General features: G+C 42.9%; 1 protein-coding gene across 6 annotated transcripts in view; it reads left to right on the top strand.

The window, feature by feature from the left end:
• Nucleotides 1-16,755, top strand: part of LOC111080946 (gamma-aminobutyric acid receptor subunit beta-like) — a 243,795-nt gene that overhangs the window by 105,571 nt on the left and 121,469 nt on the right. For 5 of the 6 annotated variants that reach the window (XM_041595391.1, XM_041595390.1, XM_041595392.1 and 2 more), the window contains one exon: nt 12,542-12,603. The exons of the other annotated variant lie outside the window; for it this stretch is intronic. In XM_041595391.1, coding sequence (XP_041451325.1) covers nt 12,542-12,603 — 62 coding nt within the window. The remainder of the gene's footprint in view (nt 1-12,541; nt 12,604-16,755) is intronic. 6 annotated transcript variants of the gene reach the window in all.

The raw sequence follows: 16,755 nt of genomic DNA, 5'->3' as shown, positions 1-16,755 counted from the left end.
TTAAAGATGTAGCCTCGATTGATAAGGTGGCAAGATTCTATCCGAGTCCCAGTCAAAATTACGTAAGGCAAAAATTAAAAATTGTTTTTGGACCGACTCGAGAATGGACTGTTGCTCCTTGTACTGTGGACTCCACACACAAGAAAAATATTCCAGAATCGGACGAACCAAGGAGACGTACAGTGTTTTGGTGACATCCGGGTCATCAAACTCCTTGAACCAACGCTTTATAAACGCTAGAACACCCTTAGCTTTATTTACAGTTGCAGCTATATGGCTATTAAAACACAGTCTATGATCGAAAAGAACTCCAAGGTCATTAGAGCTCGAAATTCGTTCGAGGGCATGAATTCCTAGAGCGTACGAGACAAAGTGTGGAGTGCAACGGTAGAAAGTCATAAGTTTGCATTTAGAAAGGTTCAGAAAGAGGAGATTTGTTTAACACCAAATTTGCAACTCGTTTAGGTCGAGTTGAAGGCGTTTATGCAGGTACCAATCAGAGTAGGAGAGATAGATTTTAACATCGTCAGCGTACATTAGAGTAGAGGAGTATGTTATAACTTGAGGAAGGTCATTCACAAATAAAATAAAGAGAAGTGGACCTAAATGCCTACCTTGTGGCACTCCTGATGTAACATTAACGACATTCGACAACACATTAGTAAACAAAACACGTTGTGTGCGGTTCGAAAGATATGACGAAATCCAGTTTAGAAGATTATTTATTTATTTATTGAAGACTAGCAACTATCTGCTAACATACATAATGATTAAAATTTAAGGAAAAAAAAAAAAGTGGATATAGGAAATAATTAAAAATTAGTGGATTGTAAGAACATATATATCTTACTGGCTATAATTTTAATGGATAATTCAGGGGATAGGGTGTGATAAAGATTATTATAATTAGAGCATAAGATTCGAAAAGGGTCGGTTCGAAAAGGCCTACAGAAGGGTAAACGAAACGGACGAAAGGTACGGGTAGGTCTAAGGGGAACAGAAAAGTCAAGCAGGCCAAGAGGTGCTTCTGAATCAACAAGCCCAACTAGGAACTTGTGTACAAATATAACGCCGTTACAAATTCTGCGATGGCGCAAAGAAGGGAGGTCTAAAAAAGCCTCGATTGATAAGGTGGCAAGATTCTATCCGAGTCCCAGTTAAAATTACGTAAGGCAAAATGACCTAAATGACTACCTTGTGGCACTCCTGATGTAACATTAACGACATTCGACAACACATTAGTAAACAAAACACGTTGTGTGCGGTTAGAAAGATATGACGAAATCCAGTTTAGAAGATTAGTGGGGAAACCAATTAAAGAAAGCTTGTGAATGAGAAGAGAATGGTTCACGGAGTCGAAAGCCATGCTAAAATCCGTGAAAATTACGTCTGTTTGCAGGGAGCTTTGAAATCCTCGGTTAATTGCAGAAGAGAACTCGAGAAGGTTTGTCAATGTTGATCGATGTTTACAAAATCCGTGTTGCGATGGAGATATCAGACTCCTGCATAGGTGTTGCAATTGCCTGGTAATAAGGAACTCAAGCAGCTTTGGAATGGCGGAAAGCTTAGCAATACCTCGGTAGTTCTCAATGTGAGATCTTGAACCCTTTTTGTGAAGCGGAATGATATAGGATTCGTTCCAAATCACTGGAAGACAGGACCGTTCCATTGATAGGTTGAAAAGATATGTCAACGGTTTGCATAAGGACTGGGCACAGTGTTTTAAAATACAACTTGGTACCTTGTCTGGACCCGCTGAGAATGATATGTCAATCGTTGACAAAGCTTCTAGAACATCACTTTCCTCAAAGAAAGGCAGAAAAATGCTATTGGCATAAGGTAAATGGTATGGATACGGAGTAGATGCATGGTAGATATGTGACGAGTACGTGGATTGGAAGAAGGTGGCAAATAAATTTGCAATACCAGCAGCAGAAGATTCAGATTTGTTTTGATAATGGAGGGATGGAGGAAATGCATTGGACTTACGTTTAGAATTAACGAACGAATATAATTTTTTTGGATCACTACGAAAATGTTTACTACATCGGGAAAGGTATTGATTATAACAAAGACTATTAACAGTGAGGAATTGAGAACGAGCGGAGGAATATTGGGCGAAGACAATCATAGATCCAGTATTCTGATACTTTTTATAGAGCCTAGTTTTTCTATTCTTTAAATAAGACAAATTCTTGGAGAACCAAGGAGGTTTTGACGACAAAGATTTGATGACAGGAACATATATATACATATATATATATATATATTGCACTGCAGACAAGAACCATTTTTGACAGTTGTTGAATCACTGTGCTCGAAGAAAAACGCAAAGTGGGAGCGCAAGCGATATAAGAGTGCAGGCAGCAGAGCGAGCGACGATCAGCAGCAGCGGCAGACGATCCAGCGAAGTGACGAAAACAAACGGTGAAGCTCACGAAACAGAGACACCGAGAGAGCAATTCAAGAAGATTCAGATGCAGGCAAAGTCCAGTGAGAGTGAGAGCAAGAGAGCTTGCACTTATGCTCTCCAGAGCGTGTGTTGATAGGCGATATAACGGATGGAGTGCACGCACAGTGAGCGCAGAGAGCAATGATCCAAAGCGGAATGGATAAAAGCACTAACAAATTGCTTAAACAGCGAAACACAGATAATTGGCACAAAAAAGGACCAATTATGATGAGTTTAAAGATGTACACGATTTGTTGTAATTAATATAGAAATTAAATTGGCAAAAAGGCAAAAAATGCAGGAGCGAGGTGAAAAGACCACCGGCTTAAGCAAGAGCAAGCAAGCAATTATATGGTTGATTAATATGGCTTTAGGTGTGCCCCCACCTTCTGCCACGGCGCCTCTCTCTTCGCCTATGCCTTGGCCTGGTGACGGGTAGCGTGCCTCCAATAAAAATGCGTATGTCGGCCAACAAAAAAAATTCGTGCTGCATCCGCAGCTTCTGCTCGGTCCCCGCTCTTCCCCGGCTGTGAGACGGCGGCGGCGGCGGCTTGGTTCGTCCGTTTTGGGCTGCCGGCCTCTGTACAAGCACATATATACATATATAGGCCCATATACGCATTGACAGCCCGCTTGCTTCACTCACCCCTGTGCTCGAAGCTAATTAGCGGAGGATCGGGAACTGGCACTTTTTTGGCTATAGCCTTGGTCCTACCGAATCTGGCACAGCACACGGTTTTTTTTTTTCTTATGTACCGCGATATTTATATCAGTATGTATATGGACTATGCACTTCCCGCCTTGGAACACTATTTTCTGTCTGGCTCCATACGTTACTAGAACTCGACAGACCGAGCAAGCCACGACCTGAGACCCACTCTCCCCAATTCGAACCCGAAGTGCATTTCGCCTTGCCGGTTCTTTGGTGGCCGAACTCCCTCTCGCTGCTCTTGAGCCCATCAGTTCTCTTTTTCCCCACTTCGACACACATTTTGGTACTGTTCCTGTAGCCTGCTTTCGGGTGAAAGCTAAATATGTTCGACGCTACAAGCCACTTCACAGCGCCGTCCTCACTCTGAACACAGTCGAATGGCAAAAATGCGGATTGCCACATGCACACATCCTCATTTGGTTGGTAGGGAGGATAACACCGGATAAAATCGACGAAGTGATATCTGCGGAAATTCCTAATAATGATGAAGATCCATTGTTATATGAGATTGTTACAAAAAATATGATTCATGGTCCCTGTATAACATTAAATTAAAATTCTCCATGTATGGTGAATGGAAAATGTTCAAAACGCTTTCCAAGACAACTAGTAGCAGAAACTATTAGTGGAAATGATGGTTACCTACTTTATCGCAGGCGATCCACTGACGACAACGGAAGGACAACAACAGTCAAAGTGAATCCGTTTTCGCCGTTACTCCCAAAACATTTAAAGCACACATAAATGTAGAATATTGCCATTCCGTAAAATCAATCAAATATATCTGCAAGTACGTGAACAAAGGTAGTCCCATGGCTATGTTCGGAGTTGCTGCTCGTATAAAATTATTATTATTAGTGCGTTCTACTGCGCCGAGTGTCTGATGGTGATGGGCTGTCGATGTCTTATGGTTAATTTTTAATAACTTATACTCTGTACCCATATCCGTTTTGAGCGTCCTCATAGGGCCATAGATAAGAATAAAGTTATTAAATATACTATTGGCTACGACCTTAGCATGCTTGCTGGGGATCGGTATTGTAATAAGATACTTAGTCAAATCGCATAGTATTGTGACGGCATATTTTATATCCCTTGTCATGTTTTTCCAGTTGTATTTTTGTATAATTTTGTTAATTGTACAATTGACTCCCAGGTGGCCTCCAGTAATAGGGTCATCGTGGAATTGTTTTAATATTTTGTCGATCGATTTTTTGTCTTGCAAGTATACTTTTTTTGGCGTTAGCGCAATTGTTATGTCTATAAGGGTTTTATTTACAATTTCTTTGAATTCATCTACCCGGTTGTAATGTCCTATTTCAGGCTGAGGTATGCATCAGTCTGTCCAGGGTCCTGAATTACAAGATATTTATAATTCACGAGGACTTTATCGGGAAACCAGGAACTTTGCCAGAAAATTGTACTACGACGCGGATGGTGATTTTGACTGCCTCTCGCGATGGCTGATTGACTGTCCCTGACGATGGCTGGTGGACTGCCTCCGACGATGGCTGGTGGACTGCCCTTTTCTTCATGCAAGGCAGTGCCTTTTATAGATCGGCCGGCCTTCGATTTTCCCATGAATGTCTTACAGATATCTTATTTCTACTCCAGAATGTGGAAAGGGTTCTTACATAAATATATATTGCCGAATTATAGTCTGCGCGTGCAGACGGGCTGATCGGTAACAGAAGGTTACCTAATCATTAGCCCTGCAGTCAGTGTCCAATATCCCCGGTAAGGAGAGTCGGAGACTGCTGACTGGCTTGCGCATGTGGCGGTTTTGCCCGGTAATCGAGGGTTACCTAAGCAATCGCCTCCCAACAAGTGTCCAATGTCCCAGGTAAGGTGATCGGTGTGCACCGGTACCGTGGGAAAGGAATTTCGTTGGCACTTCGGGAATATATATTGTTAGGAATATTTATTTATTTAATATTATTTTAGGTACTTATTGCGTAAGCCCCTTCTGCTGGTCTCCTGTCTTTTGGCATGTGCTGAGTTTGCATTTTGGCTGGGTGTTGATCGCTTCACCTGGGAGTAGCGTTGGCTGCGTCATCTGCTTGTGACGAACCATGGGATCCATGGTTCGTTACACCCCCCCCTTTCTTCCGGGTGGGTGATGGAGAGATTTGTGGCGTCGCTTGGCGGGTGCTGGGGTTCGCCTTTTTCCGGGTTATCCTGTCCTTTGGCTTGTGCCGAGTCTCCGGATTCGTCGCTGTTAATCTCGTCACTTTAGCGTGGCGTCGGTAACGTTATATTTTCTACTGCTGTTGTGATCGTGGCCTTTCTGCTGTTCTGGGTGCTTTGTAGTTGGTGTAGTAGGTGCTTGGTGGGTCGAATTTCCCATATGACGATGGTTTTCTCGGCAGTTTTCTTTGGTAGTTATTTGTCCAGGCATTCTCGAATCTGCGGTGCTATGTCGGGTGGCCAAGGATCCGTCGGTAGTTCTGGGTCGTCTTCGGTGGGTTCGGTGGCTCCGGGGTCAAAGGTTTGATTCGGGTTTTTCGGAAGGATGGGTTTGTCAAATGTGCTTGACGGATCGATGCTCCGGTGGTAATCGCTTATGTGGGCGATGATCGGGGAGGCGTTGGACGTGGGTAGAGTTGTTTTGTAGCTCTGGCGGAACTATTGGGTGGTATTGTGTCCAGACTGGTGGATGAACTGGCTGGTCTCGACGATGTCTCTTTTGTTGGACCAATGGCTTGTTTGGGCGACGGATGCTTGGGTCTGCGGGGCCAGTCCGGCGGCCACGGCTCCGGGACTGGTTCGGGCTCATGTTCGGTTCGATCGGCGGCTTCGGAGTCAAATGGCTGGCTGGGGTCTTCGGGTAAGAGGGTTGTGTCGAAGGAGCTGTGCGTTTCGATCCTCCGTTGGTAGTCGCTTATGTGGGCGACGATGGGTGTGGTGTCGACCATGGGTATGATGTTTTCGCACGCCGGGTGTAGTACTCGTGTTATACTACAGCCAGACAGGTACGTGAACAGGTGAGTCGCGATGACGCCTCTGGTATCACAACAACGACTTGTATGGGCGACGAAGATCTCGGACATGGCTCTAGGCATGGCTCGGTGCATGACGCTAAAAATCATGTCAGTACGCGGAAGGTACTCCATTGTGTGGGCGAGGATCGGTGTGGCGTCGGCCGTGGGTACGACAGGGCTGCGGTCGGTGTATCGTGGGGCCATCGTACTGGTTTCCGGGCCCGCGTTGAGGGGCTCTGTGGATATCAGTTCAATTATGGGCCCCGACCAGGGTGGGGTCAGCGGGGCTGTTTCCCTTGTTGCTGGGCTGTTGATCTGTTGCTGCCGTTGTCGGTGTCGATTTTGTTGTCTTGGTTCAGGGCTGATTGTCGTCTCTGAGGGTGTTTCTATGTTCACTTTCTCCTGGGAGGAGAGGGTACTTACATGCTCTGTTGCTGGACTTGGACCTGGGCTTCCTGTGTCGAGCGCCGGGTTCCAGTGCGTTAGTGCTTGTCTCGTGGGTGAGATTCTCGTAGTTTCTTTGGGGTATGTGTCCCCTGTGGTTGGCCTAGGACGCGGTTGCTCCGTAGTGACCGTGGGACTCGTTTTCCCGTTTGCTTGATTGTTGTTTCGTGTTGTTGGTTTCGGCTTCATGTTCGTGGGCCGGCGCTTTGCCTCTGCTGGGGCTGGGCTGGGTGTCGTGTTCTTCGTGGCGATCTGGGTCGTTTTGTTCGTTGGGGTAGGTCGTGGTCGTGTGTTCGCTGAGGTTTGTATGGGTGTCATGTTGGCGTGGCTGGGTGCCGAAATTGTTGGGATAGGTTGCGGACGTATGACGGCCGCCGTTGGCTTCAGTTTCTGGTGTCGGGGTTCGTGGCCTTGTACTCTGTTGGTCGGAACGGTGTGGATATGTGGTGTGTGGCACTGATCTCGTAATTGTAGAAGTGTGGTACCGCACTGGATCGTTGTTTCAATGGCGCATAGGAAGTCCATGCCGACGATAACTTGATCCAACATGTTTGGTAGGACCAGGAGGGGTATTTGAACTTCTCTTTGATCCAGTCTGATGTGCGCCAGTAGAATCTGGGTGATCTCTCTGACCGAGCCGTCGGCCAGGCGTATGCGGACGCATGCATCTTGGAGGTTGGTGTTGTTGTCTAGTTGTCGGGCGAGGTTTGCACTGATAAAGCTTCGGGATGCCCCTGTGTCGACGGTGGCTTCCGTTGCCTGTCCTCGTATGGTTACCATTGCCACTATCCGGTTCTCGTTCATGTGTAGCGGGGTTTTTATTCGTGGGTCGGGGCAGACGTCGTTCCCGGCTGATCCCGTGTCAGTCGAGGACGCGAGTCGTTTCCCGACGTGTTCTGGCGACAGCAATCGATGGTCCGGGTGCCGCGCTTGCCACATTCCCAACAGAACAGGATCGAGGGATTTTGGCATTCATATGCCGCATGCCCTGCTTCGCCACACCGGCGACAGGCTGCGCGTGGGTTGGCGATGGGGGTCGTGATCATGCGATGTGCTACCTCGGGCTTTGTCGTACTCACTGGGTTGGATGGCTGTCTTCTTGGTGAGTCTGCCGAGTTCCAATGAGGCTTCCGGAATGGTGTCCGATTGGAATCGTCGCTCCTCTGATCTGTCGTAGGCCGTGCGTATCTGGGCGTGTGTCGTGGTGGTGCGAGAGTGCTCGGGATGGTCCGCTCTTGAATACTCTCAAACTCTGTGGCCAGCAGTGTTAGCTGTGACAAGTCCTGCAGTTCGTGGCGGCGCACGTACATCTGGTAGGCTGGGAGGGCGTTGTCGTAGATCCTGGTTAGCTCCTTGGTTGCGTCGTACCCAGCGTGGTGCATAAGTAGACGTATCTCGATGAGGAAATCTTTGAACAGTTCCCCAGCCAATTGCTTTCGGGCTCGGATCCGGTCTTCTAATTGTTCAAAATACCGTGGTGGCAAGATGAACGTTAAGAATTCCTGGCGGAAATTTTCCCATGAGGAACTTTGTAGGCGGCTGGTGCGGAACCAACGACTGGCACGGTCTGTGAGAAGTTCGGCCATGGCCCGCGGCAGATGGTTTGTGTCCACCCCATACGAGAGCGCGCGTTCTTCGAGCAGTTCGATGAATGATAGAGGGTCATCTTGGCCGTCAAACTGGATTCCCCACTTTCGGATGCGTTCCGCCATTGGTGCAGCGTGGTTGTAGTGGTGCCCTTCCATGGGTCGGTCGATCGCTGGCAAGATCCTTGGCACGGGTGCTGGGTGGGTCTCTGTACCTAGGGGCCTTGGAAACGGGGCAGCAGGAGTGCGGTATTCGGTGGCTGCGGGGACTCGTAGTCCAGTCTTAGGATCCATTTGGAGAGTGTCGGATGGTCCAGGAGTAGTGGGCCGTGGTGACTTGGAACGAGAGCGTGAGGCTGGCTTGGCATAGTGCCTCTCGAACTCTCCTAGGCGGACCCAGGCTTCTTGCGCGAGTGGCCCGGCGACTAGAGCGGCAAATTTCCTTCGGCGTTCATCGACCGTTCCTTCGCTGCCGAATCCGAATTCTTCGGCGAGGACTTCTAGTTCATCCCGACGGAGTTTGTGGATCCAGCCGGTGCTGACCCCTGGATTGGGGAGGAGGTATGCCTCCTCTGGTTGTTCATCGTCGTGATGTTCCATGTTGATTTCTGTTGATTTTTGGCACTGAGTCACTGTTAAACGGCACTTTTAGGATCGGCACTGCGTATACTTTCGCGTTTGTTTTAGCGCCCGGATTATGTAAGTGCGCGGACTTGTTATCGATTCAATTTCCTTTTTGATGGCAGTGGGTCTTTAATCCACGAAGTCCCTGATTTCGGTTTTCTTGAAGTTTCCACGAAAAATCCTTTAAAGTCCCTGCTCGGGCGCCACTTGTAATGTCCTATTTCAGGCTGAGGTATGCATCAGTCTGTCCAGGGTCCTGAATTACAAGATATTTATAATTCACGAGGACTTTATCGGGAAACCAGGAACTTTGCCAGAAAATTGTACTACGACGCGGATGGTGATTTTGACTGCCTCTCGCGATGGCTGATTGACTGCCCCCGACGATGGCTGGTGGACTGCCTCCGACGATGGCTGGTGGACTGCCCTTTTCTTCATGCAAGGCAGTGCCTTTTATAGATCGGCCGGCCTTCGATTTTCCCATGAATGTCTTACAGATATCTTATTTCTACTCCAGAATGTGGAAAGGGTTCTTACATAAATATATATTGCCGAATTATAGTCTGCGCGTGCAGACGGGCTGATCGGTAACAGAAGGTTACCTAATCATTAGCCCTGCAGTCAGTGTCCAATATCCCCGGTAAGGAGAGTCGGAGACTGCTGACTGGCTTGCGCATGTGGCGGTTTTGCCCGGTAATCGAGGGTTACCTAAGCAATCGCCTCCCAACAAGTGTCCAATGTACCAGGTAAGGTGATCGGTGTGCACCGGTACCGTGGGAAAGGAATTTCGTTGGCACTTCGGGAATATATATTGTTAGGAATATTTATTTATTTAATATTATTTAGGTACTTATTGCGTAAGCCCCTTCTGCTGGTCTCCTGTCTTTTGGCGTGTGCTGAGTTTGCATTTTGGCTGGGTGTTGATCGCTTCACCTGGGAGTAGCGTTGGCTGCGTCATCTGCTTGTGACGAACCATGGGATCCATGGTTCGTTACACGGTATACTTATGCAGTCTGTCTTCTAAGGACAGTTGTAATTTGATGACGCCTAGATTACCGGCTTCTAAAGTAAGCCTCTTGAAGAATTGTCCTAAGTCAATTTTCTCGTTAATAATCAGGTCATTCACTATAAATTGGCTATGAAATCTTTTCCCTTTTTTTAATAGTAAATTCGGAAGGGTCAGAATGAGCTCGAAATGTCGTTTTACTTCTTTTTTGGAACCTTAAGACTTTCTTTGATACTCTTATTAGGAGTGTTTTTTATTTTTAATTTCTCGGCTTCCGACCGTGTTGTCATTTTGAGTATTTGGGCTTCCTTGGTAGCTAAACTTTTCAAATCTGATATTTCTATGCGGGATAGAGCATCCGCTACATAGTTTTCCTTCCTTGCTATGTACTCTACCACAAAATCATATTCTTCTAAATCCAATCGCATTCCTGTTAATTTAGACGAGGGGTTTTTCATTGAAAATAAGTATGTTAATGGACTATGATCGGTTTTTTACAAAAATTTGGTACCGTATAGGTATGGTCTGAAATATGTGATTGCCCAGAGAATGGCTGCTAATTAATTTTCTGTTGTTGATTTATTAGATTAGCCTTTTGTGAATGCCTTAGATTCATATGGAACTGGTAGTTGTTTACCATCGTACTCTTGACTTAGTACTGCTCCACATGCGAACCCGCTGGCATCTGTGGTTAAGCAAAATGATTTTTTTAAATCTGGGAATTTTAAGATTTGAGGTAGTTGAAAGCTGTACTGCACTTTTTAGTCCATATAAAAGGTGTATTTTTTCTACTTAATCTTTGTTGTGCTAGCGAGCTTTTTCACTAGCTGTTGAATTTACATTAAATTAAGAAGTCGAGCGGATTCAATATACTTTATGTGTGTACAGTTTATTTGTTAAGTAGGCGAAATATGGGGTGTGTAGGTGTAGCGAAATAAAGCGAGATGTGGCTGTTGATCAAATCAAAGCGATGAAAACTGAAGACGCAGGGTCTATTCAATATGCGAGAGAAGTGAGTGATTGATCAAGACGGTAGAACGGGAGTGCGATAATGATGACGACTGTAAAGAGGGCAGGCGGACCGAATTGCCCGTGCCATAATGCAAGCGAGAGAGAGAACGAAAGAAGCGATAGAAGCTCGGGCTGCTGCTGAGCCGAGCACGAGCAATATATAGAAAGAGAGAGAATGCGAGAGTAGTAGTAAATGAAGAAGGAGATAAAGAGGCGGAAGAACGGCCACTTCCGTGCATAGACATAGGCTAATTAACAATATTTATATGCAGTGGGCAATGCAAATAGCAAACAAACTTGGAATTACGTTAATTTGCTCCACTGGCTATTTTAAGGAATTTGTTGGGGAATGTCAGGCTGGGAAACCAGACACTCTTGTTAGATTGCGAGCTTGTTCCGCAAAATTTGGAATGAATATTCTATAGTAGTTACAAAATGCAACAAATCTTTTTATTTCGTCTGCTGATGTTGGTGTTGGGTAGTTTTGAATTAAGGTAAGTTACTTCGTGACTGAAAAATAAACATTTATCTGGGTCCAACTTTAGATTGTATTTTCTGCATATAGTGAATACATCTCTTAGGTTTTTTAACATGTGTTCTTCGGAACATCCTAAGACGACGAAGTCGTGCAGGTGTTAATAAAGCAAATGCCATGGTCATCATTCTTTGGAATGAGTTTGACGCAATTTGAGGCCGTAGGGCAATCTTTTGAATCTATATGTACCGTTGTCTGCTGTAAAAGATGTGACATTTCTTGATTGTTTCTCTAATTCAATTTGGTGGAAACTGTAGTAGCCAGCGGAATTTTGGGGAAAATTATTTTATGTTCATTCATGTCTTGTGGCACCCCAATAGTTTTAATGCCAAGCTGTAGCCGCTCTTAATCGATATTCACAGCTCTAGCGCTCTTATCTTTACTACACTCACGCATACTTTCGAGCTACTAACATTGGGTAGCGTAAACGGCAATTGTACGATTGCACAGTTAAGAACTGCCCAAGGCTGCTCCAAAGGTTCGAGAACATACGATAGCACAGTTAATGCAGAACTTAAAGCTCGGATGAAAACGCGCTTAGACGATCGTCTATTGATGCTACGAGCATTGGAGAAAATTTGATGAGCAAGTGCAGACGTGCAGATATTTACCGTGCCCAGATTGTTCGAAAAAACGTGCATTATATTTGTACCTGCTTTTACGCGCAGATAATTTTTAGAAGAACAACCGAACTACATATTCCATTTATGTATAATTGTTGCAATAGTGTATTGAAGTGGTTGCTGTGTATCTATTGCCAACGGTATTTTACCATGGTCGTGCAGTGCCCATGTGCTTACATAACCTATGTTGCAGGTCATATCTCAAGCTGCCCCACCGCGGTGAAGTCTGTCTAAGACTAACCTGGGAGCAGACTGAGGTAAACAGCTGTCGAGTTTAGTCCAACTGCAACCTCCTTGGCGGAGTTTCATCCTACTTCGTGGATCATCTATGGTCCAAATACTTGTGCACAGTCTTACTGAAGGTGCTGTCCTATTCCACTTGGAGCAGATAGGCTGGCCGCGTCTATATTGTTCTTTTGACCGTAGAATTTAATCATACAATAATCATACAATTAACGTAAATTAATAATCATGCAAACTGAGACAACTGGCTGATAGATATGAACGGTTTTTTTTCGAATTGGTTATTGTTGATATGTATTTAATTAATTTGAACATCTTAAACAGCCAACACCAACGCATACGTCTTCATTGGGCCCAACGAAACGCAAAATAAGATTTATGGCGGAGTGAGTAAAAACAAAAGAATGTGGTAATTTTATTACAATTTGTGTTCATGCTGTAGTATGAATACATTTATACATATTTATGGTTAACTATATTTGATCCTGTTCTCAGAGCCTAGAATGCACTTTTCTCTTAGTTTCCATAAAATTTAAGAGAACTCTTAAATCTGAGTGCCAATGAATACCGTTTTATAATACAAATTAATTAAGTCTACCTAATCTGTGTTATAACTCACATATATCCGCTATTTCGACTAAAGCCAGAGGCGTCCTGGGCTTTATTAAAAGATGGTCTAAGGAGTTCACCGACACTTATACCACTAAACTTTTATATGTATCCCTTGTCCGGCCTATCCTTGAATACGGTTCCTGCGTTTGGTCTCCGCATTATCAAAAATATCAGGATATGATTGAGTCCGTTCCAAAACAGTTTATCCTTTTTGCGCTGCGTGGCCTTAATTGGGACCCCTCACTACATCTTCCTTCTTATGAGAGTAGGCTCCGGCTCCTCGATATATATATATATATATATATCTATATCAATAGTTTCCCTTTCTTAACAATGATATAATAAATTGTATTTAATAATACCTAGTAGTTAAGCAATTATTACACTATTTAAATATTTATATTAATTTGCTTCCTTCGTGTTTGTAACATTATGGTTACCCAAACTGAAAATATCTTTTGTATTAGAATATGAAGTTTTATGAAGTTAAAATGAATAGGTCTGTCGATTATAATCGGTAATTACCAGGCAATTGCAACACCTATGCAGGAGTCTGATATCTCCATCGCAACACGGATTTTTTAAACATCGATCAACATTGACAAACCTTCTAGAGTTCTCTTCTGCAATTAACCGAGGATTTCAAAGCTCCCTGCAAACAGACGTAATTTTCACGGATTTTAGCATGGCTTTCGACTCCGTGAACCATTCTCTTCTCATTCACAAGCTTTCTTTAATTGGTTTCCCCACTAATCTTCTAAACTGGATTTCGTCATATCTTTCTAACCGCACACAACGTGTTTTGTTTACTAATGGGTTGTCGAATGTCGTTAATGTTACATCAGGAGTGCCACAAGGTAGTCATTTAGGTCCACTTCTGTTTATTTTATTTGTGAATGACCTTCCTCAAGTTATAACATACTCCTCTACTCTAATGTATGCTGACGATGTTAAAATCTATCTCTCCTACTCTGATTGGTACCTGCACAAACGCCTTCAACTCGACCTAAACGAGTTGCAAATTTGGTGTTAAACAAATATCCTCTTTCTGAACCTTTCTAAATGCAAATAAATAATTTTAACTGGGACTCGGATAGAATCTTGCCACCTTATCAATCGAGGCTACATCTTTTAGACCTCCCTTCTTTGCGCCATCGCAGAATTTGTAACGGCGTTATATTTGTACACAAGCTCCTAGTTGGGCTTGTTGATTCAGAAGCACTTCTTGGCCTGCTTGACTTTTCTGTTCCCCTTAGACCTACCCGTACCTTTCGTCCGTTTCGTTTACCCCTCTGTAGGTCTAATTACGCTCAACACGACCCTTTTCGAATCTTATGCTCTAATTATAATAATCTTTATCACACCCTATCCCCTGAATTATCCCTTAAATTTATAGCCAGTAAGATATACCTGTTCTTACAATCCACTAATTTTTAATTATTTCCTATATCCACTTTTTTTCCTTTAATTTTAATCATAATTTATGTTAGCAGATAGTTGCTAGTCCTCAATAAATAATAATATAAAAAATAACATTTGTAGCAAATATGTCTTCATGAGGAAAGTGTTTTTTTTTTTGACTATGATGCGCTCAACCATCTTCGACACATTAGTAAGTTTGGCAATTGCACAATTGGCCAGATTTTCTTTTTTTTGTCATAAAGTCCAATATTATACCTAGAGAGATGGAATGTATTGGAATTGGTTATAGAAGCACTTAAATTAAGTGAGCAAAATTTCAAGTCAATCCGACTACACCCACCTATAAAGCCCATATAAGGACACATTGTTGAGGAGTAGATTTTAAATGTACAATATGAAGAGAATGGGCTAAATTGGTCCAAAAGTGTAAATAACAAGTTTAAAATCACAGTTTGGAGTATACATTTGCGTAATTACTTTATGGCACAAATTGGCAGAAATTAATTTTTTAATCCATAATACACAAAACACTTTGGTTCGATTTTTTCTTAAATAAAACAAAAGAAAGACAATCCATAACTACAACATTGAAGGCATAATTCGAAATCGTTTAATAACAATTATATGTGGCATACCTTGACCTTTATTTTTCACTTTTTCAACAAAGACTTGGATAGCTGGTGCAAAGTTAAGTGAAAGCTTCCATGCCAATTTTGACAGACAAACAGCTAAGCAAACATCTGACATTTTTAGCGCTGCAAAAATGCACCGTTGCCACTAAAAAGTTGTTTATTGAGTCGATGTACCCTATGTGTGCCCTTTCAAAATATTAAGTCAAATTCCAAATAGAGCTTGCAACAATTTACGACTTTATGCAAAAAAAAACTGTAGTCTGGCCCATTGTGATTGGTCTATAACACTACTCGACACGATTTTTCCTCAAGAAACTAAACCAACTTTTTCTTAAAGATTTGGGGCCTAAAAATGGTTTGATGATTTTTTCTATGGCAGAGCTTTGTTTTGAAGAATTTTCGAAAACTGGTATTTTTTTAAAGCTTTTTTCAGAGGTAGCGATTCTTTTTTTATATAACTCTAGTATCTTACGTCTGGTTGTAAACTTCACGAGAGCAGCATTCTGTATGTTGTAACACTACTCAACAAAATTTAAATTTTTCTTTCCGCTGTGGACCAAAATGACTTTTTCTGATAGATTTCGGGATTTTTAAATGTGTTTAGTACTTTATTTTTTTATGGTTTAATTTTTGTTAAAGAATTTTTAAGATCTGGTTTTTTTATACCCGTTCTCAAAAAGAGTTAAGGGGTATATTAAATTTGTGGTAAAAGTGAATGTGTGTAACGCAGAGAAGGAAACGTTTCCAACCCCATAGAGTATATATATTCTTAGCAGGTGGTGCCGGGGGAAACAACTAAAAATCAATTTCTTCATTCTGGCTATAATTATGATCCGATCTTGTATTGTTTCTTGTTTGTCTTGTTTGTCGCCTGGATCTCAGAGACTATAAGAGCTGGGGCAACCAAATTTGGTTTCCAGACTCATGTGATATCACACTGTTACAAGTGTATTTCAAAATTTCGCCCCCCCCCCCCACCGACCACACAAAGGACGAAAATCTGTGGCAGGCACAATTTTAAAGATACGATTAAACTGAAAGGCAGTATCGTAGAGAATGACCATATCTGAATCAGATCGAATCATAATTATAGCCAGAATGAAGAAATTAATTTTCAAGTGCGTCCCCCGCCACCTACAGCAAAAGACCCGCTACTCATTCTCTTTCTCGCTCGCACAGTCTGCCGCGTTCAGTGCGTAAGCGCCCTCTAGCGGAGAAGATTTAGAATCTAAATGGTACATGTAAACTTAACATATTAGATGTATAATATACATAAGAGAATTATCAAAAAAATGTTAAATTAAATTCTAAAAAATCATAAGCTCAAAAATGTATATACTGACTGAGTACGGGTATGAGTAGAGTCGCGTCCCCAGAAGCGACTCACATGTTCCTTCTCGTTTCCTGTTCATGCATGATTTTTTTATATTTTATTCATTTTTAATTTTTGCTTAATTTCTTATCCATAAAATATAAAAAATGTATAGTACATCATCACGTGAGAACGGCTGGGCAGATTTGGTTTTAATTTTTATTCAGTTGTTCGTATTTGCCAGAAGAATTTTTCTACGTAAGATCGCGAAAAAAATTGATTTCAACGAATGTTTTTACGAAACAAAATTTAAGAAAAAACAACCTACGATCGCGAAAAAAAGGTATTTTGTATTTGTTTCTTTTATGGGAGTAGGCGAAAAGCCAATTGTCATAATCGAAGATTAGTTCTAAACTCGAGATATTACTCATCAATTCAGTTATAAAATGCCTGCTATTAGACGACGTACACGTCAGTAAGTAATCGGAATTTCTCTATTAGTCTAAAGCAAGAGGAACGTGCAGAAGTAAATAAATGGAGACGTGCCCATATTGTACAGG

The sequence above is a fragment of the Drosophila obscura genome, unplaced genomic scaffold, assembly GCF_018151105.1.
Source record: "Drosophila obscura isolate BZ-5 IFL unplaced genomic scaffold, ASM1815110v1 contig_58, whole genome shotgun sequence".
NCBI classification, from domain to species: Eukaryota; Metazoa; Arthropoda; class Insecta; order Diptera; family Drosophilidae; genus Drosophila; species Drosophila obscura.
The sequence above is the reverse complement of the archived record's forward strand: the minus strand, read 5'-3'. Positions and strand labels throughout refer to the sequence as shown.